The sequence below is a fragment of the Delphinus delphis genome, chromosome 6 (assembly GCF_949987515.2).
Source record: "Delphinus delphis chromosome 6, mDelDel1.2, whole genome shotgun sequence".
NCBI classification, from domain to species: domain Eukaryota; kingdom Metazoa; phylum Chordata; class Mammalia; order Artiodactyla; family Delphinidae; genus Delphinus; species Delphinus delphis.
Window position 1 is genome coordinate 82,903,777 of NC_082688.1, and position 25,484 is coordinate 82,929,260.

At 41.0% G+C, this 25,484-nt stretch overlaps 1 protein-coding gene across 6 annotated transcripts in view; it reads left to right on the top strand.

Moving 5' to 3' along the window:
- Positions 1-25,484, top strand: part of NTRK2 (neurotrophic receptor tyrosine kinase 2) — a 378,936-nt gene that overhangs the window by 16,970 nt on the left and 336,482 nt on the right. For all 6 annotated transcript variants that reach the window (XM_060014974.1, XM_060014975.1, XM_060014973.1 and 3 more), the window contains 4 exons: positions 13,375-13,449; positions 13,564-13,635; positions 18,040-18,108; positions 20,853-21,007. In XM_060014974.1, the coding sequence (XP_059870957.1) occupies positions 13,375-13,449; positions 13,564-13,635; positions 18,040-18,108; positions 20,853-21,007 (371 nt within the window). The remainder of the gene's footprint in view (positions 1-13,374; positions 13,450-13,563; positions 13,636-18,039; positions 18,109-20,852; positions 21,008-25,484) is intronic.

The window sequence follows — 25,484 nt, forward strand, 5'->3', positions numbered from 1 at the left end:
TGCCATAGACATTCTCTTGACGAAGTCATCTTTTCCCTCAGATAGCTGAAATGGAGGACAGGAATTGACTGTTTATACATGCATGGATTGATTGCTTGATTGATCTATTCATTCATTCATCTAGTCAATTAGTTAACCAACAAATATACTGTGAATATGTCCTCCCACCAGGTGGTTTTCTGGGTCCTGGGTAATAAGACTTAGGCCAGCTTCTCTCATCTATATGGTCTGTTGTAGGGTCTCCAGTCAGATCATTGTCCTGCACATTTGAACTCCATCAACAGCCCTCCAGACAGCAGCCTTGGACCCCCCGACCCCAAACACACCCACCCACACACACCCCCCCCCCCCCACACACATGCAAAGTTGTGCCTAGGAGCATGTATATCTATAACAGGAGGACATACCCACAGAAAAGGCCTGTGTGGGCCCTGGGAATGGGCTTAGGGTCTTTGGGTAGAAAATTCTGAGATCCTACTAGGTCAAGAAGGGAAGGAGTGATTTCCAGGTGGGGGCATCCCATTGCCTCATGTGGAGGAACTTGGCTGGAGGAATACCAGAGTGAGGGCCTCTGACATGCCTGGGTCCATTGTCCAGAGTTAAGGGCACCAGGGACAAGGCTGTCTGGGCCTCTGCCTTGTGGATCTGACCTCTGCATCGTGGTGGTTTTGAGCCATGATGATGCTCTGGAATAGAGGAAGTGCAGGGCTTCTGCACAGGAGCATGCCGGGGGGCGGCCAGGCTACCCAGACTGCTCCTCCCATTGCAGCACCCTCACCTTCTTCAGGGGAATTCTCAAGCATGGGGGTCCGTGTTTCCAAGAAGAGCTGTGCAGGATTCCTTCCCTGACTTGTGTTACAGCGAGCTTTGTGATATCACAGACACAGACCAGCAAAGCATAGATCCGTCCCCAGAAGTTAATGGGGCTTGTTAAACATCAGTAGCTACCTGTTTCTACCTTTCTCTCTTCCCTGTACAGATTCTATCATTGACCCTGAAAGCTCTAGATCTGAATGTACTGTTTTAAGAATTATTTAGCTCATTATGGCTGAATAATTTTTTTACTGGCACCCTAGGAGGATCCTAGGATTGTGGAAACTGTGCCTAAAAAGTTCCTTTTCTCGTTATATACTTTTATCCAAATTGAAAAATCACTGAATATGTCCATTGCCACGCATAGGTGGATCAACAAATTAAGTTTTCATTTTCTTTGGGAGTTCGTGTCTGGGAATCACACAGGTTATGAGGCTGGGTGGCTTGGAGGTTTAAGAGCCCTACTCTGAAGCTGGTCTGCCCCTGCTACTCTGGACTAGTTTATAAAGCCCTCCGTGTCTCCATCTGTAAAAGTGGACAGTAATAGAACCTTTCTCATGGGGTTTCTGTGAGGTTAAAATGAGCCGATGCATGTAAAATAATTGTACCAGTGCATAACGCATAGTTAGAGTTCGACTGTTCATTTTTATTTTTATTGTCTGGTTATCCTCAACTATGTTTTGAAGGAGAGTAGACTCTGTAGGTCTTGGGGAGGACAGAAAAGCAAAAGAATCTGTCTTGAGTGTGGCACTGGACAGGCGCTGGGGTTAAAGAGGATAGATGTAAGAGGGTGTTGGTTCTCCTTAGGTGCCTTTTCCCTGGTTTGCATGTTACTTTCATCTTGGCATGCTCAGCTGATTGGAATATTGACCGGAGCAGTGATGGGTCAGATTTAGCCACGGGGACTCAGGTCATGATCTTTGTTCTGCAACTGTTTTCTTCAACAGTCGTGGTCCATTTCATTTATTAGGTTGTTTACAACAGCTCCCCTGCACTCTGGAGGTTATCAATTTGTATTCCGTTTTCTCTTTTCATCGTCTTTCTCTCTTTTTAATTGCAAGGCCTTTACAAAATATATATCTTCCTTTTTTCTTTGTCTTAAAACTCTGGTAAAATGTACATAACAGAATTTACCATCTTAACCATTAAAAATGTACAGTTTGTGTCATTAAGTACGTTCACATTATTGTGCAACCAGCACAGCTATCCAAATAATCCACAACTCTTTTCATCTGCAAAACTGAAACTCTGTACCCATTAAATGACAACTCCCCACTCCCCTCCCCCTAGCTGCTAGCAACCACCATTCCACTTTCCATCTCCATGAATTTGACTCCTCTAGGTACCTCCAAAATATACGTCTTTTCTAGCAACGATATATCCCTTGAATTAAAAGTTTTTATAAGAGATTTGTTTAGGACTTTTTGATGCACTCACACTTCCTTTCTGTAAAATAGCTTCCCTTTATTGTGGCCTTACATGACCACTTATGACTGGGATCCCTTTCCACCAATACCTTTGTAGTTTAACTCCAAAGAAAATAATCTCTAACCTTCTATAAAAGCGACTAAAGGTTAACACGTGAAGGGAAACCAGTGAAGATGAACTTGGAATTGTTCCTCACATGCTATCACTCTCCTTAGTCCCACAGCCTATACATGTGGGCCGAGAAATTGTGTCAAAATCAAAACAGACCTTCGAAGAGATCCTAACATTTTACTGCTTGAATCATTCTCTTTTCTTGACATTATGCCTGATGCTCATTTTTCCCTGTGCCATGCTTGATCTATCCTGAAGTTGGAGCAGAAATATTAGTTCCAAAAATTCTCTTGCTATGGAATGATTTGGCCCGATTGGAGGCCAAGAGCTTTCAAAAGTGTGTTCTGCTGTGATTTGTGCTGACTTGAATGCTTCTTAGAATTCTTAAGTCCTGGGCTAATCATTGGAAGTTCTTCTTCGCTTTTCATCAACGAAACGTTGACTGACCTGAAATAATGGGAAAAGAGGAAAAAACTTTTTTGGAAAAAAGATAATTTTGTGTTCAGTTGGAGTTGCAAGATTTCACTTTTTATAAACACTTTGAAACACACAAAAATAGTGGATAATATGGTTTTCCAATTCATTTCTTGAAAACAACTGTAAGATGATGCTATCATACCAGTATATTGATCGTAATGGCCATATAATTTGTATTGGACGAGTATAGAAATGTCGCAGTTCATCAATTTATCATTAGTATTTGAATAACTGCTGATAATTATTTTACACAATAAGGTTAATAAGGTAAAAATGAGAGGGAGGAGTGAGAAAAAAAAAAGAGACAAGAACTCCAACTAACTCTAACGGTTGACATAGTTGCTGTAATTGAGCACACCATTTGTCCTCAACTTCCTGGCAGTGAAAAGAGAAGCTCATTATTAAGGAGGAGAATGCCTACTAATTCCACAGGAACATAGCTTTGTTTGGCACTCTGTTCTGAAAAGAGTTTCTTTTGCAGAGAATATGAGTGATGTAATTCACAGCTTTTATGAAAAATGCAGAAAGTAGATTTCATTTTCTTCTTACTGAGAAAGTCAGTGAAAGTTGGGGGAAGTGACAAGGATGACAATTCTGCAAGGACGCTAACGTGGTCCAAGAATTTCATCTCCCGATGCTGTAATTATAAAACTCATACAATGCAGGATCTTAGTTGCCCATCCCCTCATACCCTTTGCTGAGCCAGGCTTTGCTAGAAGCTGGACTGCAGATGATATGAAGTTGTCCCCTCTGACCAGAGCTGGAATATGTTAATTTCTGTTCCTGGTTAAAGCCAGATCCATTCTCTTTGGAAGCCAGACAAGCAGATGGTGGGGCTGACATCCTTTTACAAAGACCAAGCAGCCTGGCTTGTGTGCCCATCCAGGTGGAAGCCACCCTGTCTGCGGACGAGATGAGATGTGTGGGTACCAGCAGGCTGCAGATCCAGGCTTGCCTGGGGAAGTAGCGCTATGACTGCCTCGGAATGTGGACAGATGCTTGATTGAGACGGCAGAGATCCACCCACAGAGCACAGCAGAGATGGTTTTAGCCTAGAAGCTGTTAGGAGCAGGTGTGACCAGACGGCTTCCCAGCCAGAGGAAAAGCCCTCTCAGGCTCCCGGGGTGCCCCCAGCCTTGAGAGGGATGGCCCCTTGTGGGCCTGCCAGGATAAATTAGCTGCAGAGTGTACCCCGAGGGACCCAGTGAGCTGACTCATATTTCTGGTGGTTTCATATTGACTGACGTTAGAGTACACCTGTCCAAAATAAAATTTTGGCTCAAACATCACTTAAGCCTCTTTCTTGATGGCAGTGCTATATCAGGACCATTTCTATCCTGGGTTCTTCATCTGATATGGCGAAACCATGCCATGGTACACGGTTAGTTAATTGTCTTTCCATTTGCTATGGCAAGTTACTATGATCTATCGAAAGATCTGAAACCTAATGTAAAATATTAAATAAATTAGTGGGAAGGAAAACAATTTTTTGTCAGGAAAAACACATCCCTTGCTCCTCTTGGGGATTCTGTACCATTGTACCAAGTATAAAATTATACTTGGCTATGTCTGTGTCAGTTTTAGTTTGTTTCTAAACAGAGGAAGCTTCTAAAGGTTCTGGAACAGGTAGAAGTAACTGCTTTAAGAAAAGGAGGTATTTTTATTGTGGTCTTTGTGTCATTTTATCTGAGCAAACTCATTTAGGGATCTCTGTTAGGGATCTCTGTGCATGGAGATGACATACCAATGTAGGAGAAGGGTCGGAGCATTGAAGTCTCAGAGGAAATTACAAGCAAGAATTAGATCAGGTGTCATAAAAGTCTTTCTATGAGCCAGTGAAATAGCTGAGGTCAGAATGTGACCAACTGGAAATGTGCTGCAGACCCCCAGGAGCAATGTTACTCAGCTCGCCCTGACTGTTGCCAGGAAGAAATGCTAGTCCAGTTTGGAGGACCTTCTGGCTTCTTAAGAGAATGTGGAAATTCAGATTTTTAAAACGGGAAATCTTCCCATTTTGAAAAGTTAGCAGCAAAAAAAGAAAATTTATTTATTTTAAATATGTTGACACCCTGCTCACCCTCCAGTATAAGGTTTACATGTCACATTATTTGTAGGCTGGGGTCAAATCCTAAATTTTCATGGAGGCTATTATTTAGTTAAGTCAAATTAAACTTACATTTTTTCTGCTGGAGACTGATACGTTTTAGGTAGAAAGCCAACTCTAAGGGTTTTTTCATAGTTAATTTTTCTGGTCACAAATTGCAGTGTTTCTTTTTGGGCACCACCTCATTGAGAGAGGTGGATGAGAAAGATGCTATATAAATACTCAGAGAGAAACTCAGTGTGTAATTTTTTCTTCATAATATGTTGCAGAAATTTTCTTATAATTTGAGTGCTGATGGGAACTGAGACATTCTCCAGGCCAGGTTTCCTGTTCCATGCCTATGGGCCCTGGAGGCAGGCTGAGATTCAGTTCACCAGCTAGTTAGTGACCAAGCCAGTCCCTGAACCCCAGTCTGCTGCTTGCTGTTAATAATCAGCGGTGACTGTGGTCCTCATATGGGCTAGGGCAGTTCTCTTATTGTTCCAGCAACTCCCTGAGGCAGGTACTGTTACTACCCCATTTTAAGACGAGGAAACCGAGGTGTAGGGACTTGCCCAAGGTCACATAACTGGGAAGAGGTGAAGCTAGCGGAGTGTGTTTATCCCCCACTTTACACCACTTATTATTTTCCAGGCACTTGAATTCCTTTTTTTTTAATTGAAGTACAGTTGATTTACAATATTTTGTTAGTTTCAGATGTACAGCAACGTGATTTGGTTTTATATATATATATATATATATATATATATGTATGTATGTATATACGTGTATTCTTTTTTTCTAATTCTTTTCCATTATAGTTTCTTACAAGATATTGAGTATAGTTCCCTGTGCTATACAGCAAATTCCTGTTGTTTATCTATTTTATATATGGTAGTGTGCATCTGTTAATCCCCTACTCCCAATTTATCCCTCCCCCCATTCCCTTTTGGTAACCATAAGTTTGTCTTCTATGTCTATGAGTCTGTTTCTGTTTTATATGTACAATACATCATTTGTATTATAAAACATCTTCTTTATCCATTCATCTGTCGATGGACACTTAGGTTGTTTCCATGTCTTGGCTGTTGTAAATAGTGCCACTATGAACATTGGGGTGCATGTATCTTTTGGAATTAGATCTTTTGTCTTTTCTGGATGTATGCCCAGAAGTGGGATTGCAGGATCATATGGGAGCTGTATTTTTAGTTTTTTAAGGAACCTCCATACTCTTTTCCATAGTGGCTGCACCAATTTACATTTTCCCCAACAGTGTAGGAGGGTTCCGTTTTGTCCACACCCTCTCCACAGGCACTTGAATTCTTAAGTTCCCAAGGAATTTAGGCTATTCTAGGAAGCTGCGGTTCTCAGAGCTTGGCATTGTGGGGAGCTGCAGTTCTCAGAGCTTGGCATTGTGTAAGGATCTGAGAAGATATTTTATTTATTTCCTGTTACCTCTGTAGGTATAACACATGAGAGCAGCCTGTAAAATGTCCTCATTCCTTTTCATTGACTATTGTTTTCAGGCTGTGATTATTTGTCAAGATGCATTTTGCAGAAATGTTAGAAAGTATTCTTCATTGTAGGTGCAGGACTCCTAAGTCCATGGTCCTGGTGGGGCGGTAGAGTGGGTATGAGCTCAGAATTCAGAGGCAGGTAGATTTGGGTTCAAATCCTGTTTTGGCAGTTATGTAATCCTGGGGATATGACCTAGCAAGGTTGGGCCTCAGTTACCTCTTCCAAAAAGTGGAAGCAATCATAGTGCTCTCCTGGTAGCTTTGTCGGGTTAAGGGAGACACCCCCTGGGTACCTCAGTGCCTGGCACACAGCACTCTCTAAAAGGAAATTACTGGAGCTGCTTCTATTCCCGTGGCCAAAAAGAAGATGGAAGTGCTGCAGCTAATCAGCCTGTGCTCGTAGGCTGGTGCTGGAATTCAGGTTCTGAGCCCACTTATTTGGTGCTCTCTGCATTCACGTCGTCACAGGTGGGGTGGTGGACCCTCTCTTAGGAATGGAGGGACAGATTGAGAGATTCTTCTTTTGAATCCTGCTTCGGCCCATCAGGGACTGCTTTTCAAAACTCTTTCTTAGCATTTTGCTGAGCAGCTGAAGCTACCTGGTTACGGACTCAGGGAACAAGGGCACATTTTAAAAAATGGATTATTCTCTTCCCCGTGATGGAAATCTTATGGCAGAGAGGATCCTGTCGGAGCCGAAATGCCTCACTCCATGGCTGTAAGCCTGAGCACGTATCACAATCTCTTGTGACATTTGAGTTCTATCTACTTTTATTAGCTTAATTATTTATTTATGTGGTGGGGGTGAGGTGAGGGTAGCCAGGGTAGTGGGAAGCAATTCCATTTTGAAGAGCAACCATTAGAAATACTCACAGCTCTTTCCATTTCTTTTTGATATATCGTCAACCTACAGGTCAGGTAATAAAGCCTAAGGTAAAGGGAAATTTTACTTTGGAGCAAGCCTGCTGTTAAGCTAATACACAGGAAGAAAAGATGCATTAGAAACCACTCTTCGTTACTTGGAAAGATTGCCCGGAGGAATTATTTGATAGGTTGTTCAAGCCAATGTGAAATCTTTTCAAATGAGATGAGTATCCTTTCTAGGAACCTGTAATTCAAAAATGTTTCCGTGAATTTTTCCTAAAATTATCTGTTCTTTTTTTTCCCAAAAAAGCCACCTACGGGCTTTTTGGTAAGCCTAAGGAATGGAAATTCTTTACCCCCAAGAAAATGTCATAATGAAGGCCCTGGATGTCATGTTGAGAATGGAAAAGCTTTGGTGACAACACAAAAGAAAATGGCAAATAGTGTGGACTTTGCTTATGTTCACATTTTTTATCTGTTGACTTTCTGGGCACCCTTCAAAGCCTGACCTCATGGAAGCCTTCACTGCCCAGTGATATCTTGTAATTCCTTCCACTGTACCCTCGCAGTGCACGTACTTGACCTCTGCTTGGAAACTTCTCTCTTTTGCTCATCAAATACCGTGGCAGTGAGCACAGACCTTCAGGAGCATCAACCCCTCAAGGTCAAGAAGAGCTGGATCTGAAGATTCTTTCTAGCCTTAACATTTCTGAAACTGAGATGGCAAATGAATGCTCATATTCCGAGGGCGATTAGTTTTCATCATTTACGAAAAATAAATGAGTGTTTGGTTTGACTGTGTTGTATGCTTGTGATCTAAGTTTGCTTTCTAGATTGGACAAATTTTGCTTTCAGAATTGGCTGTCTTCCTCTGTTATGGTCGTTACTTTTTTTCCTTGTTTTCTATGTGACAAATGAAGTTATGTTCTATTACCACAATCTTCATTTAGTGTCTATAGTGTGTATATGTCTGGTCTCTCCAGTGAGACAACAAAAACTCCAGTGGAGGATCTGTGGGTCAGATCGATTGCTTTAAGTCAGCCAGTGTTCTATGAGCATCAGCTCTGTGTTCGGAAATGGACGTGCAGTTTGATGAATAACACTCTTCCATCTGAGGAGTTAACAGTTCAGCAGGAGAGTTAGGTATATTAGTACAAAAATACAATGATGGGTACAAAGAGTACCTCCATCCCCTCTGATTCTTAATTATAAAGTTAAGAAGGAGAATAAATGCTAAAGAAATGCTTGCCAACTGATGGAATAAAAATGTTTTGATTGGAAAAAGGCTTTTTGATGTTGCCTGTGAATCAAGCAGCATCTCAGATATTGTAGGGACCCGGAAGAGTTTTAGGTGAATTCATTGAGAAGTTCCAACTTTAAGGGCAGAAGACAGTAGTCTTGGGATGTAGTAAAAGTAAATAACAACAATAAAAAACAACCCTCATAATGTGAGGCCCAAGAAAGAGTACTATAGATGGCTTTTAGAAAGGAAGAAGGCATATTTGGGCAAAACAGGATGGTCGAAGGCCGAGGATGATTCCACACAGATTGCGGATGGAGGGGTGGGCCTGAGGGACCTGGAGGCCAAGGAGGTAAGGGAGAGAAACTCTTAAGGTTGGAAGGGCAGAAGCTCGAAAGTTTGGCTGAACTCGTGTGAGCACTGGGGCATGGGCTCTAGGGGGAGGGCTTGTGCCTTAAAGCCCCTGGGGCCTAAGCTTTCCAGATCGGTGGGCTTGGGTCAGAGGAGTTAGGGGCTGTCATGGAGAGAGAGCTCTGTACCAAAATGCTTGTCCTTTCCACTGCTTCAGTGGGAGTGGGACCCTTCTTGGGGATTCTATTAAGCAAAGCTTGACTTAGTAAAGAGCCCTCAGAGTTGGCCAGCACTTTGACTGGAGTGACAGGGAACAGTTTTCTGGGGGAGAGCCTACCGCATTGCCTGTCCACACATCTTTCAGCTGTCTGGCCTGGCCTGGCCTTTTCTCTCTCCTTCCTAACCCTGGGTTGGTCTCTGCAGCTGCTGCTTTTCTGATTACTGGCAGTGATGAGATGGCAGAGCTCGAAAGACCTGGTGTTGCCAAGGTCCTTCTGGAGGCACGTGGAAGTCACCAGTAGGGGGCGGCCCAGCATGTTTCTTAGTCTTCTTGGTCCCGTGCAGGGGCTCTGGGGCAGGGATCAGAAGGCTTTTAGACTGTTTGCTTTTGGGTGGTCCAAGGAACCAAGGACTTGAGCCCTGGTGTATTTGGTCACCTAGTAACTGAGAAGCCCTGGGGTCCAGCTTCCCTGCGGTCTTTTCCTTTGCGGCTTTTTTTGGCTCTCCCTCTTTCTTTCCCCCCTTCCTTCCTCCCCTCCCTCCTTCCTTCCTTCTCTCTTTTTTCTTCATACATTTAAAAAATTCATAAAAATGTAATGATATAACAATAACTTCAGGTGCGTATATTCAGAACTGACACTTTAACATTTTTGTCTTTTTTGTTACAAAGGCTTTTCTCTTTTAAGAAAAGAAATAGTTTAGTAGTTTAATAAAACAGTTTAACAGTTTCAGTTTCTTTATCCCTGATGCAGATCCGTCTCCTTTCCCAAGGTGACTTTCCTTGCAATCTTCCTTTTGTACTTTACAACTATCCTTGACTATGAACACTATGTGGTATTGTTTTCTGTCTTTTTAAAAGTTCACATCAGTTGTTTTATATGATATGTACATATCAGCTTGAAATTTTGCTTATTTTTCTTTCTCACTTAGCATGAGTATTTCTTTCTGCTCAGATATAAAGATCTGGTTCAATCTACCGTAGTTATTTAACACGCCTCATTTTCTTCTCTTTCTTAACTGATGGACACTCTCCGTGCAGCCAGATTTTTATTCTGACTGTGTTACCATGAATGTTCTTGTATATGTCTCCTCGTGTGCAGGAGTGAGCATTTCTCTCAGGTGAAAACCTAGAAATGGAATTGCTGGACTCTGTAAAGCATGTGATGTATAATTTTCCAAGATGCTGGCAAATTACTCTTCAAAGTGCTTGTGCCAATTTAGACTCCCTCCAACAATATAAGAGGAATATCCCACATCCTTAGCAACGCTTTAATATTGTCAGATTTTAAACATTTTGTCCAGCTAGTGGCAGAGGAATGGTAAGTCCATGTGACTTTGGTTTGCATTTCATATTCCTTGAGGAGTGAGCAGATTTTCATATGTTCCTGGGCCGTTGAGGTTTCTCCTTTGTGAATTGTTTGTTATTAACTTTACTGGCTCCCATTCTAACCCTATGATTCCTCACTTAATGGTGTCTAAGGAGCGTTTCTTAAGGGGTAGATTTCATGAGCAATTTATAGCCCACGGCTATGTTGTGGGCCTTTCTGCAGATGGTAACTTATGAAAGGGAATTCTTGGCATCTAGAGGGGCAATTGCTGACCTTTTAATCCAGCTCTTCTGTTGCTTTTTTCCATTTTGACCAGGAGAAAAATTCATTCTTTATCCAGGGCATCCCTGCCTTCACAGTGGAAGAACATTCTTTAATGACCATTTTTAATACTTTCACATGGTTCTTTTGATGGTTTTCAACAAAATCTTTTGTCTGGTCTTAGATTCAAGAACAGGTACGCTTTGCTTAATATCTGACTTATTTTCACCTCATGAACACTGTGAAGTTACCACTGGCTAAATGTATCCCCCTTTCCTTCTTTTCAGGGGCAGTGGTCACTGGAAAGCTTACAATGATGCTTGTGGCCCTTTCCCAGCATTTTAAACCCAATTCCTAGCTCCACTGATGTCTCTGCCCTGGCTCTTCTTTCTATTATGCCTTTCATTTTTATTTATGTTAGCTTGCTGTATTTTATTGAATACAATAGGAGAGTTTATAAATTAAAAATCTGACAAAAATGAAATACCAATAAAATAAAGGGCATAAATAACTAAATAAAAAGTTAAAAATAAATGCCTTGTGCCACAGACATTGACTAAATACCTCCTGAGTGTCAGGCCCCTGTCATAAGCATGGAGGATGCAGTGATGAGCCAGCAAAGAGAGCTGGAGAATCTCTCAGACAGTTTCAGAACAGTGACAGCCACCATGCTAGCGCAGCTGTAAGCAGTGAACAAGCTTCTCGGGAATTCTGGTTGTGACCCCAGAGGAAACCTTGCCCATGTTATTTGTCCTTTTTTCTGCCAGTTGCATGAAAAAAAGCATTAAAATGTAGGGCCCTCTTGAATGCAGCTCTTATTGGGAGACAATTTAGAAGAGGGAGATCACTGTGGTTTCTACTGAAAATGTTAGTGGATTGAAAATCTTGGAAAAATGTGTGATAATTTTGAAACATTTCGTAAAAACTCTTAACGTTGAAAATTGTTGTTTGAGAACCAAGATCTTTGAGCAGAAGATGCCCCTTCTATCTTGGACGTTTTTTTTTATGTAACAGGGGCAATGTTTATGTGGGTCCTTTTAAAATTATTTATCTTTGGTGTAATTTTGTTCCCTCAGAGCATTTACTTATTTTGCTTTATTTCTAAAATATATTTTCTAAAAATGGGTGCCCCAATACTTACCATGTATTTTGACATCTATTTTTTTTCCTTCTTTTGGATTGGGTAGAAGGAATCTGTAGATGCTGTATCTCCTCCCTCATTGGTTACTATTGTTTTCATTTTAATTCATGTTGTTAACAGTAGAGCTACATATTTGTTTTCAGTGTCTTAATTGGAATGTTATGTATCTTAAATTTTTTGAAGAAGAAAGGGGAAAATCCATCCTAATACAACTTCCTCGAGTGCCTTTGGAACTCCAGGTGTTGCCCATCCATCCATCCATCCATCCATCCATCCATCCATCATCCTTGAAGACCTACATTGTGCAGGGTTCTTTGCTAGATGCTGTGGTGCATGTTAAGAATTATAAAGCAGGATCCAGCTGTCTTCAAAAAGAGATCGTGATCAAGGAAAGTGAATAGACAGATACTCAGATAACTGTAGCACAGGGAAATTCCACGGTAGTAGGTTCGATAGCTTTGTGTTTGTGTTACCAGGGATTTTATTGGTTGCAAGTGACAGAAATTCAGATCAAACTTCTGTTAGTGACAGCTAACCTCAGAGATGATTGGATCCAAAAGCTCAAGTAACATTTTCAGGGTTCTGTCTCTCTTTATATCTCTTAGCTCCCTTTCCTCCTGTGTGCTGACTGCATACTTGGACATTCTCTTTCCTTGTGCCGGAAATATTTCTCATAGAAGCCCCAGGCCTATGTAATCTTTCAGCTATAATCCCAGAGAAAGAGAGACTCTGTCATGGCATTCATGTTTTAATTTAAGGGAAGCTTCTCATTAATCTAGTTGAGGTCACAGGCACATTTCTAAGCCAGTCCTCATGATCCAGGGGATAGAACTCTTCACGCAGCCAGAGTTACCAGTTTACTCCTGTATTTGAGGGTTTGGTGAACGGGGAAGAGGAGATTTCTGTAGAGAGCGCACTAGGGCAATGTGGGGTTTGTGAGCTGTGGTTCCTGAAAGGAAAAATTGGTTTTATTACTGACAAAAGCAGAACGAGGGGATCCTGGGCCAGGAAAAGAGAGAGTTGGAAGGAAGGGAGGGAGGGAGAGAGAGAAAGGGGGAGGGGAATCTTCTTCAGTGTTTCAGGAGGTAAAAGGAAGGAGTGACTGCTTCTCTTGGAATGTGAGGAAAGATGTGTTTTGTCCTCTGTGTGGTGATGCCAGCTTCCCTGTGGCTGTCACCATAAGGGTGAAATGCTTTTGAGAGGTAGTAGATGCATTTCCAAGTTATTTTCACCTCTATACACAGGAGATACCTTGAGTGGAGGGGCAAACTGAACTTGTTAGTTGAAAGAGTAATAAAAGTTTAAGAAAAGAAAATGAAACCTGGTGATCCTGTCATTGACAATGAAACCTGCTCAACCATGGTTTCTCCTCAGTCTCATTTGGTTTTGCTGCCCTTGCTGTATTTAAAATAAATGGTGGGGCTAGGTGGGTGGGGAGGGATTGCCTTGAGCAGCCTGGTGAGGTTGGATGGAAATTACCCATTTTTTTATGGACTGCCTGAATTCTGAGTTACTAGTTTGCACTCTGCTTTTTTTTGCAGTTACATTGCAAATCAGAAAAGATTAGAAATCATCAACGAAGATGATATTGAAGCTTATGTGGGACTGAAAAACCTGTGAGTACTCAGGGCTTGCATACCTTATCTCAGAACTTTTTCTTATGCTCTGTTACCGTCAGAGGGACAGTCGTCTGTTAGCTCTAACATACATGCAATTATGTGTTTTCTTAGGACCATTGTGGATTCCGGATTGAAATTTGTAGCTCATAAAGCATTTCTGAAAAACAGCAACTTACAGCACATGTAAGTAAAGGTTGATTCTTTTGCTTCCCAGGACCCAACTTATTCAATATTTTCCCCCTCTGTTTATTTTTCCTTCTTCTCCAGCTCTAAACCTCCTTTTAAAAAGTTAGTGTAGCTTTGACAATAGCTTAGAAGCATTAGCTTTGATTTCTGAATAGCTTTAGAGGGGTACTTAGAACAGCCTGCTTATTCCCTTTCATGAATTTCTGGGCCATTTCCATCTTGGACAGAGCAATAGGCCAACAGCAAGGAGTCTGATGTGAAAACTATGTCCTGGTACAGCGTCCTCGATTCTTTTCCTTGGAATCATGACATGTTCCCTGGAAGACATCAAACTAGTGGAATTGAAAGAAACTGACTTGGCCTTGGCCTTTTTAGGGAACTAAAAATTGCTAATGCTCTTCCTCCCCCAACAGATCCTTTTTTGAACCTTCTTTTCCCAAAAGCTATGTGTCATGATTGATGGAAGTGGAGAAAACTCAATCATGGAACATGCCAGAGGTTCAGGCAACTGTAACAATAGCAATTGCTTCCACCGAAGTCAGGGTGATATCAACTGAAGTCAAATGGAAATACGGACAGTGGGAGCTCTTAGGTTGTTTGCTGCTAAATCTTCTTAGATAATGGCAGTTGGTCAGTAAGCTGTGGCCTTCCTGAGACGTTTCTTCATGAAACAGAGGATCACCCTTAAGCTCTGATGGGCGCCTTCCACCCCGAGTTTTCAGTAGGAACTTCTGTGGCAGGAAGGTTGCCTGCATTCGTGGGCCCTTTTGTGCTTTGCAGATGCTCTGCAACAATACCTTATGTGTTTCATAGACTACGATCTACATACAGAACTCTCACGTGGTTGATCTCACTTGATTTTTCTGACAGTTGGTAGGGAGGATCTTCTTGATTCCCATTTCATAAGTGCAAAACCAGACTCAGGTCCACAGATGGAAAGTGGCAGACTCAGGGCTCACTCCTGGCTATGTTCTTTTAGTAAGAGGACAGAAAATAAAGTGTGTTTTCCATATAATGAGAGAATCAGCCCTTCTTGTAACATTTGTCCTCTCTCTGTGGGAGAACTGTTCCCTGACTGATTTCCAGACCAGTTTGTAAAAGAAATCGTTCTCTTCGAGCAGATTGCCTGGACAGTCTATGGAGATCTGTGGATCTTACGAAAAACCTTAATTTCATCAAGCCAGTACAATGACTTCATATTTCATAGGTGGCATTAATGAGGAAGTCAATTGAAAAATAAAGTCAGTAGAATTAAGATATAAAACTTTTGGCAAAAAGGTGACAAAACTCCAAGGAACTTTATTAACACATTTCATGTAGAGGCTTTTTGGCAACATCTCCGTAGTTGGTTTGCCTGCACAAATTCTGATGTCTCGCGTAGGCCTTGCTAGCATAAACAAGAGAGAATTTGGACACAAGAAAAAGGCAAAATGCTCTAATGCAATCACTGAAGTGTAATTAATGACCTCAGTGGTTACTTTCTGGTATTTTCATTACTGCTGACTGCAGCCCTGAATTACTCAACGACCACGTTTTACTTGTTGTTTTACTACATCACTTCCCCTAACGTAGTGATCTATATAGTGGGCTATGGTTAATTGTTTTAGAAATAGACCTTTTTATGACTTTGCTATGCCTCTTATATTTTCCCTACCTCCCTTGTTCCAAGTTATTTATATGAAAACCAAAGCCACCTTTTATATTTTTTTCAGGCTGATTTACGGTAGAATAATTTTAATGGTATTCTGTGTGCTGTACATACGTACATAAAGCCAAATATTAGTCCCAGTCTCCCAAAGAGGTGTCATTTGAAAATAGGAAAGCAAGGAGATGGACGTATCTTATACAGCTTCTTTAAAAGCCAATAGTTGGGAAGCCCAGTTACTGATCAGACCGCAAAAATTACTGGTATTTGTAGCCATTGTCAAATGGTAAGGCAGTAGGAAGTCAGGCTAATATTCAGACAGTTAGAAAGAAGTTACAATGTCAGTAAGCTTCAGATATTCACGTGATGAAAGAGGCTCCTAATCGCCAAAATAGAAATTAAATTAAGCAGTTGGCTCTAGGGAATGGCAAGGAGGAGGAAATTAAGTCAGTTGTCTGCCTTTCCAGACCTGGGTCTCAACTTCTGCTTATGACTGAAGGTGCTGGCATGTTCTCCCTGATTTCCGCACGTAGTAAACGGCATCTTTAGTTGAACATCAGCACCATGGCTGCAAGGGAGCTGATAAAGAAATGTGTATGAGAGGCTGTTTCTCTGTACCCTTGGGATATAATGATTATCTCTCTGAGTTTCTCCAATAAAATAAAAATGTACACAAGAGCATCTATTTCACTTTGGGTTTTAGCGGAATTCAGGCTGGACCCTGTCTGTCACTTTCATCATTCCTCCCCTAACCTGTGCATATTTGGCATCCCATGCTGACTGTCCAGAGCCCCTAGGACTGGTCCCTGAGTTTATTTCTTGGTGCCTTTAATTCCTGCCCGGCCCCTGAGAACCCAGAAACTGTGAGAAAAGCCAGTATTTGTGTTTTCCAGGGACTTTGCAGAGGTGCTAATTAGCTCCTTTGCAAAAGTTCTGTAATCAAACAGTAAGAGGATTGTTGATTTTTTTTCCTTCCCTCCTCCTCCCATTTGGCTTTTGGACCCAATAATAAGTATGGTTCATACAACTCATCTTGTTCTTTGGCGTGTAACCCTGCTCTGGGCTGTGCTGCTAGCAGCCTGACAGGGCAGCTGCCCCGGTGCCGGCCTTGCTAGCCGACCCGGAACCTTGACAATGAGTGTGTCCTCTTTCTTTGCCTCCTCGCTCCTCTTTCTTCTTCGGAGGAAGAATAGGGTTTTTGTTTCTGTTTTTGTTTTTTTTTTCCTTCAGAAGGATGGGGATTTCTGATGGAGATGAAAACATTTGTGCCTCACAGGCTCTGGTGAAGACAGGCAGAGTGACTTGTCAGTGTATTATACTGCAGTGAAACCCATTCTTAATTCACGTTCCAAAAGAAAAGATTTATGTGGGCACATTTTACAACTTCCCGCTGGATTATCTTTTCACGTGGGTGAGCACTTTACACTCAGTGTGAGGAGAGAAGATGCCAGCGTAGAAGGAAGAGGGCACCCTCTTGTAGATGGGGGTTTGGATGAGAGGAAATCTCAATATAGAATTAAGCTGGGAGTGGCCGTGTGCCTTCTTCATTTACGAGATGCTAAAGTGGCATTTTCTTTATCCATCAGCTGACTAGTCTTAGTTCATGTATTAGCTCCCCCTGGTCTTTAACCCTTCTGTGAAAGAGACTGGCCAGACAGACCAGCAGACTTCAGCCCACGATTTGGTGAGACAGACGCAATAGACTAGCCTCAGTGAGGCCAGGATTGCTGTCGCCGCAGATTTCCCGTATTTACCTGACTCTCAGACCGGTGCTCACCTTCCTGAACGGGAATCAGATACTGAAAGGCTCATGGCAAACTGTTGAGGGCTCAGCTGTTTTGTAAAATTTGATGTTTGTTTTACATTCATGTGACTCATGAAACACACGTCTAGAGGACCAAGCACTGCACACGCTTTAAATAAATTTGACCGGTAAACAAATTCACAGAGCGAGTCAGCTGCCAGGATTAAGGGTCTGAATTTCCCAGCTCAAGGTCTCATGGCACTGATCATTGGAAACCGAAACTCCCATTCCCTTGAATAAAACTACATATTTGGAACACATCAGTAAATTCATTATTATTTTTCAGTCACAAATAGGACATCTTTTCATTGTCTGGTTGGTCCACATCTTTAAATGATATGTTGCTAGAATATTTCCAGATAAAATTTGACATATTTTTATCTGATATTTTGTTGTTATTCTCATCACGAATTTATCTAGTTATTTGGAAGTCATATATAAACAATCTCAGCAGAGTTTATCCATCAATAGGTGTTATCTTTCCTATTAGGATGTGTTCAATTCAGTTAATATTCAGAGTTTTGTGTGTCGTGTAATTTCAAAATATTCATGATGCTTTTTAGTTTTAAAGTATCTTTTCCCCTAGTGAGTTTATGGTTTAAATTTAACTTAGTTTAATTTAATTTCCCTATTAATTGTTCAGTAGATCAGATATCTCTAGGAGGTATATAACTTGGCTCTGAATATGAAAAAGAAAATTTTGGGTAAAAAAGAGATTCAAAATAGCCATTACGAAAATTAGGCCCCCTCAACCCCACTCTCAAGCAAGAATTATAGGAGAGGCAGGGAAAACTAAGGTATTACTCTAGGTGAAAGGAAGAGATTACTGGATCTAAAGTACGGCATGAACCATGATCACATAAAATTACATTTTGAAAAAAACTCTATTTGAATACTTTATTCCTGAAATGTACACTTGTAATTCACATTTAATGTTTTTGATTCCTTTCAGCAATTTTACCAGAAATAAACTGACGGTATTGTCTAGGAAACATTTTCGTCACCTTGACTTGTCTGAGCTGTAAGTAATGATTTTGTATGGCATTTGGGGAAAAAATTTCCAAAGGAAAGTGTAATCACGTATTTTTTAAAATAAGTGATGCTGCAGGTCTATTTTTATATCAAAACTCATGAAAAATGACTTCTTAAATTTTGGTCATTTGTTCTTTTATTCCTCCATGAAAACATGATTCAGCAGTAAAAAAAAAAAAAGAAAGAAAAGAAATCTCAGTAGTAATATATCATTTATAATGAGTTTAAATGTTGTTTTTACATAAAAGACTTGTTTTCTAAAGGAGGGAAAATGAGAAAAAGATGAGGGTTTTGTGTGAAAAAGGCGGCAACATGTCTCATAGCATCTGTTTGGTCCTTGTTCTGTCCAGGCACTAATGGAAAGCAAACTCATTCAAGGAGAAACAGCAATGGGCAAAACTCGTCAGTTTATACCCCGACGACAGTGCCTGCGCTCCCTTAGTGAACATTTGGGGAGAGGCAGTCCTCTCCCTACCCGACCATCCTTGTGAGATTTCCTTCTAGGTCTGCCACTGCATTCAGGATTTATCCTTATCCCCAAATCCCCTTTGCTGAAAAATGATAGGGAAGATATTGAAATGTATCGATTACTAATAGCCAGCATTTCCAAGTGTGCTTAATTCTTGTGTTATCACCGTGAAGCAAATATAAACTGTTGACATTCCTATGGGTCAGGTACCCAAAGAACCTTAAAGCACAGGCTCTGTGTGTCAGAGGTGGGCCCAGATGGACAAGGCCTTTGAATACCAGGCAATAGCTTTTGCTAAAACTATCTGTTGCCTGAGTTGTAGGGTCCACCCCTATTCACAAGGAAATCGTGCAGATTAGAAGATGCCACTAGTAGTGCGATAACAAGTTAATAGGTAGTCATGAGAGTTACATGGTGGCAATTCTTTTGGGAGAGACTTAATTCAGGGAGTTGAAGCGCTGGCTTTCTAACCCAGGGATACGCATAAAAAACTTAAGGAAGTTATGTGCAATAAAGTAGGCTACTCAGTGTAAAAATTTTGAGCATCATTGCAGAGAATTTTCTTGATGGGTTAAAAATTAGAGTTCTGATTTCAAATTCACATGTCTCAATACCACCCCTGCAGCATATTTAATTAATTCATTCCACAAATGTTAATTGTGTACCTGTTGCAAATCAAACTAACATGGCACTAGGCCATAGGGCTATAAGGAGAACGGTATCTGTACTCCAGGACTCTGCTATCCAGGGGGAGCGGTAGAAGCCTGAACAAATTAAGTACAACACGCTCTAACAGTCGCTGCAAAAGGAGTTTGTACAGTGTGTGAGAGGAAGAAGCCAGCTGTCTGCCCGTGCCGTCAGACGAACGTTGCTGTCTTTGTAGCTCAAGATCCCTTTGCTTCTTTATCTCTTCTGTGGATTCAGTCGTACCTGCTTTCAAAAAAGATTTCTTAGTTTTTCATGGACTCAGAACACCAGGAAACCTCTTGGATTAGTTGGGGTTTAAACATTGTGGATATCATCTGCATTATATTCCATACCTAGTAGTCTCAACTCTTATTTTGGTCTTGGAGGGATATTTGGAGGCAATCAAGCAGACACAAATTAAACGAGTCTGCCAGGACCACATTTTCTTCAAGGAAACTCCTGGAAAAGTCTCCAGGGATTCCCTGAGATTGTTAGAACCCAACCAGAAAACCACAGGAGTAAATGATGTTGCAAAGCCCAGGTCCTGTCCTCATGGAAATCTTAAGTATTGTGGTTAATGCCAGGCAGAGCCTATGTAATGATTTTAAATGGCCTCATTTAAAGGCTCATTGCCATAAATGGAAGTCATTTTAAACAGGCCACTGAGTGTTATAAATAAGCATTTAAAGATTTTTTTTTTTCTTGTGGTTTTTATTTTCCTCTTGACTACTTCCTCCTTGACCAATCACAGGCCACAGGAGTCCAGGCAGCATGGCTGAATAGTGACTTTCTCTTTGCAGACCCTCCCACAATGGGCTAAGTAGCTCAGTCTGGACCTTGGTTGCACTTGCTCTCGGAAACCCTGAGCTTGGCGTGCGTGTGTGTGTGTGTGTGTGTGTGTGTGTGTGTGTGTGTGAAGGAGGTCTAAGAGCTCCCTTCCAGGTTCTGTCTCTCACATTCACTCCAGCTTTCTTGCATCAGTCAAACTGAACTGTGGTTGCATCATTTGGAAAGCTGGGAGTGCACCCTCCTGGCTCTCACACTTTAGTCTTAGCCTTGTATTCACAGTCTCGTTTTCAATTCAGATGAAATTGCTCTGCACTCTACTGAAGTTCGAACTTATTAAGTGATAACACTTGAATCTCTAGCCTGGTTAGACATAAGTATGTTAGTGTTCCCGAAAACTTAACGTTGGCTTCTTCACTTAAGATCTTCATAACTGTATAATATCTGTGATAAATTTGTTACGGTATCTTATTTTCCCCCATCTTTTGAGACATCTTTTTCTATCCTATATTATAGTTATTTCTGTTCCTACCTTGTTTCCCTATGGGTCCGAAAGGTCTCACATCACTTTGCATCCTTTAGCCTCTAAGGGGTGTTTGCACATAGCAGAAGATCAGTAAGTATCAGGTAAATGAATGAATAATAAGTACCGTTATGCTATAAAGATGAGTATGACTTCCAAAGATAGCCGGCTAGAAGAAATTCATAATGCTGTTAGTGCTTCATAAACACTTCTGTAGCTAAAACTGAAAAAGAGAAGGCTGACTGGATTTCATTTTTGTTCCATGTAGGATCCTGGTGGGCAATCCATTTACATGCTCCTGCGACATTATGTGGATTAAGACTCTTCAGGAGACTAAACCCAGTCCAGAAACTCAGGACTTGTACTGCCTCGATGAAAACAGCAAGAATATTTCCCTGGCAAACCTGCAGATATCCCATTGTGGTAATTTACTTTTAAATCAATAAGTTCTACTTGCTATTAATTATTCTAATTCCCTGGGTGTGGTAGAGAGTCTGGGAAGGTTACCACTACCTGGATTTTATATGTATGCTGTTGATATCTCCACTGAGTTGGGCCACTTTCGTGTGCAGTGTAGAGAAATCAGCTGGGAGAAACTTTGCTGAGTGTTCTTTGCCAGTAGAATATTAATTCTGAATGGTTGACTTTAAAGTGCACAGAGAAAAAAATACACTGTTTATTCCTTTGTTTCTTTGTTCGTTTGTTCATCCATCCAACTATTCATCCAAAAAGTACTGGCTGAGAGTGTGGTACTTCACTGGCCACAGATATACTTGGTTGGCACCTAGGCCATGCAGAGGAAGGATCTCAGGGGGATCAAGTGTCCTGGCAGCACAAGAACATGCAGTTCAATCCAGAACATTCCCTTATACTTGTCTTGTTGCCGGATGTCAGTGTATCTTGATGGGGCACCACAAATCCGCCCTTTGACTTGCTTTCCCCCATTTTTGGGTTTACAATCTCCAGAATTTAAAAGGGCATCATATGATAAAATTACAGCTCTGTGAATGCCAGTGTGTTTACAAGAAGGGAAAATCCAAGTGTTCTGGTTAGGATTTTACTGCTAAGGGCTCTTGGGACATGCCTCTGCAGTACCCACATATGCATATTATTCCTGAGTTGAAATTTTAATCAGTTAATCAGTTAACAATTAAATGTGATCTTCTTGCCTAGTGGCTGGTGACACAGCAGAAAGCCACATAGCACCTGGTTCTTGCCCGAGAGGAATCTGTATATTAACCGTTAACTTCCAGGTCTTTGTTTTCAGAGGATCCTGTTGTTTGGAGTCAATTTTTATTTAAGGAAAATATAGCTGCTGCTCTTTTTTTTTTTTTTTTTTTTTGCAGTACGTGGATCTCTCACTGTTGTGGCCTCTCCCGTTGCGGAGCACAGGCTCCGGACGCGCAGGCTCAACGGCCATGGCTCACGGGCCTAGCCGCTCCGCGGCATGTGGGATCTTCCCGGACCGGGGCACAAACCCGTGTCCCCTGCATCAGCAGGCGGACTCTCAACCACTGCGCCACCAGGGAAGCCCCCCTAGCTGCTGCTCATTTTTAATGAGAGTGTAATAAAGGAGTGATAAGTGTTTGTTTCTTCCCCTGCAGGGTCTTAGAAGATAGCAGTTACTCTTCCCACAGATTTTTGTTGTAACGAGAGCCCTTTGGTTTCATAATGGGGGAATTAAGCTTTGTTCCCTTGTCAGCTTCCCTTGACTTTCATTATTAGCCAGTATTAAAAAAAATTTTTTAATATCTATCTTTTCCTGATTGATAAGAGGATAACTGTTCTCTGTTCTGGTATAAATTTGTACTGCTGAGAGAAATTGCCCAGAGGGACAAGAAATTCAATGTTGAGTCACCTGGCTGCTTGGCCAGCTCCCAGATCCCCATGGCTGTGTGGCCACATTGTTTCAGCAACCACTGAGAGGAAAAAAGAGAAAGCATCTGACTCCTGCTCTGATTTCACAAAAGGCCTCTTAATAGACGTCTGCTTTGCCCTTGCCTGAAACCAATTCTCTTTTTTTTTTAATTTTAATTTTTGGCCATATTGTCTTGACAGCATTCCTGTAATGTACCCACCTAATGTGCTGTTGATAGACTGCTGTGACTGGAGCAGGGGAGGGGTAGGAGTGAGCTGGTTCTAACTTTTCCTGACCACTTTGTCAATTTTCAGTGTTTTAAAATTTGTTTCCTACGAATTTGTCAATGAATTGTGTGTATGAGAGTGAGGCTTTGAATCCACTGTCAGAGGGCATGTGTTTGATTGATTAGGATTGAATGATTACATTTATGGTAATTTCAGGGTCAGCAATGCTTTTCAGAAAGCAACATTAGAAACGGTGAACTGATAGACTTACTTTTTTGTGTTCTTAAACTGTCTTGTTCTTTCTCTGCTAATTTTTATTTTCTTTCCCAGTGTTTTTTACTTATTTATAATTGCACACATACTATTGATACATTTTGTTGCAAAAGTAATTTCTACATTTACACATAAAGCTTATCTTTACTTGTTTGTGACCATTTCAGGTCAGAAGCCATCGATCTATCCTATCTTTTTAATCATTGTGTGTTATTCACGGTAGAATATATCTTGATTATGTTAAATCTTCCATATTGATGGGCATTTCCCATTTTACTACAAAAGTGTTTCAACCAACCTCCTTATACATGATCTTTGTACATGCATACGGATGCAAAGATTTTTCTAGAGTACATAGCGGGAAGCAGAATTTTTGGTTAATATGGTTTGCACATTAAAAAGTGGTTGTACCAATTTATAGCCACCCCAGCAAAGTATACCTTGATATTAGCAAACTTCTTATTTTTTGTATCTCTAAAACACGGTATGTGATTGCTTTTTAGTTTGCACTTTCCTGGTTGCTATTGAGTATCTTCTATGTTTATTAGACATTGTGATTATTCTTCCTTGAATGGCCTATTTATACCTTTTGTCTATTTTTCTACAAGGTTATTCCTTTTCCTTCCTTTTCTTCCACTGACAGTGTTCTTTGTTTTATTTTTTCTTAATTGTTCGAAAGTTATAAATTATGTTTCTTTGTTTGTAAATATACAGTGCCAAAATTTTTTTTTTTAAGAAGATGTTGGGGGTAGGATTTTATTATTTTTATTTTTGCTGTGTTGGGTCTTCGTTTCTGTGCGAGGGCTATCTCTAGTTGTGGCAAGCAGGGGCCACTCTTCATCGCAGTGCACGGGCCTCTCACTATCGCGGCCTCTCGTTGTGGAGCACAGGCTCCAGACGTGCAGGCTCAGTAGTTGTGGCTCACGGGACTAGTTGCTCCGCAGCATGTGGGATCCTCCCAGACCAGGGCTCGAACCCGTGTCCCCTGCATTAGCAGGCAGATTCTCAACCACTGTGCCACCAGGGAAGCCCAGTGCCAAAATATTTACCACACATATTTAAACATATTTTCTGTAAGTATCTAGAAAGAACCCCCAACAAGATTAGAAAAGATACTTTTACTTCCCTTTACTTTCTCCTCCCTTCTCTGATTGTTATCCTCTGAGATTTTATTTTTTATTTATTTACTTTTTAAAATTAATTAATTAAATTTATTTAACACACATAGAGCTAATTCAAGTAATGAGATTTTATTTTTAGACTGTTACTTGATGTTTTTGAGGATTTACTGTTTCTTTTTATATCATTGATTTTTGTATTCCACTACTTCCTCTTGGAGTGGTTTTTCTTTTTGCTGGAGTATATCTTCTAGTATTTCTTTCAGAGAAATTAAAAAAATAAAATTCACGTTCTTGCCCAGTGCAAAAGCAGCCTGTATTTTTTCTTCTCATTGGAATTGGCTGAGTGTAAAATTCTAGACTCCAGATAACTTCCTCTTAGAATTTTGCAGATATTATGCCACGTTCTCTGTGTGTTCATTGTTGCTGATGAGAAGCCCGAGGCCAGTCTGATGCTTATTTCTTGATAGGTAACCTATGCTTTTCTTTTTCTCTAGAAGCTTTTAGGATTTTCTTCTTATCCATGTTATTCTTAAATTTTACTACACTGTAACTAGGCATGTGTGCATGCTTAAAATTTTATTTTGTTTGACATGCAGTGAACCTTTTCAATATGAGTGTTCACATCTTCAGTTCTGGAAGAATTTTCTAATTTATTTAGATGGTTATTTACACTTCAGGCTCCTCTCTCCATACCTCTCACCCTTCCTGTAATACTTTCCATCTGCTTGTCCTTTTGTGCTGCATAATGGGAGAATTGTTTACTCACTACTTTGCCCTTCAGCTATTTCTCCAGCTACTGAATTTTCCCTTCTGCCAGTTGATTTTTAATTTCTGAAATCTCTAGTGACTTTTTTTTTTTTAGTGACTGAAATACGCTTTTCCATACTGGGGTTCACCATATCTCTAGGGTACCTAGCATGACTGACTTTCTCCTGTAAACTTCCCGCACTCATTGCTTCTACTTGGGGGCAGCTGCAGCAGTTGTTGGATGCTGTGCCTGAGGTGGGAGGGCAAAGGTAGGATGTGGAAAGTTTATTCCTCTGTGCTTCTACTTGTTTTCTTAACCAGTGACCCGGTGGCTTAGTGGAGGGGAGGCCCCACTCTGCCCTGCCGTCCACCCCTAGTCTCAGGTCAGCCCAGCAGCTTCCCTGTTTTGTGTGGCACATACTCATGTGTCTGTTGGGAACTGTGCTGTTTTTCTTTCATTTAATTTGCCCACTTTCTCTTGTTCAGGAGTTTCTCATTGTTCTTATCCACCAACAGTTATACCTTCTGATTTTCCAACGTGGTTCTGGATTTTTTAAAAAATGAACCTAATTTCTAGAGATTTGAGATGAGAGGGGGAGCCTTCAGTTTGGGTCTTAGTCATGTATTAATTTTCCTCTTGATGGTTTCCCAACTTTTGTTCTTTAAGAGAAGTT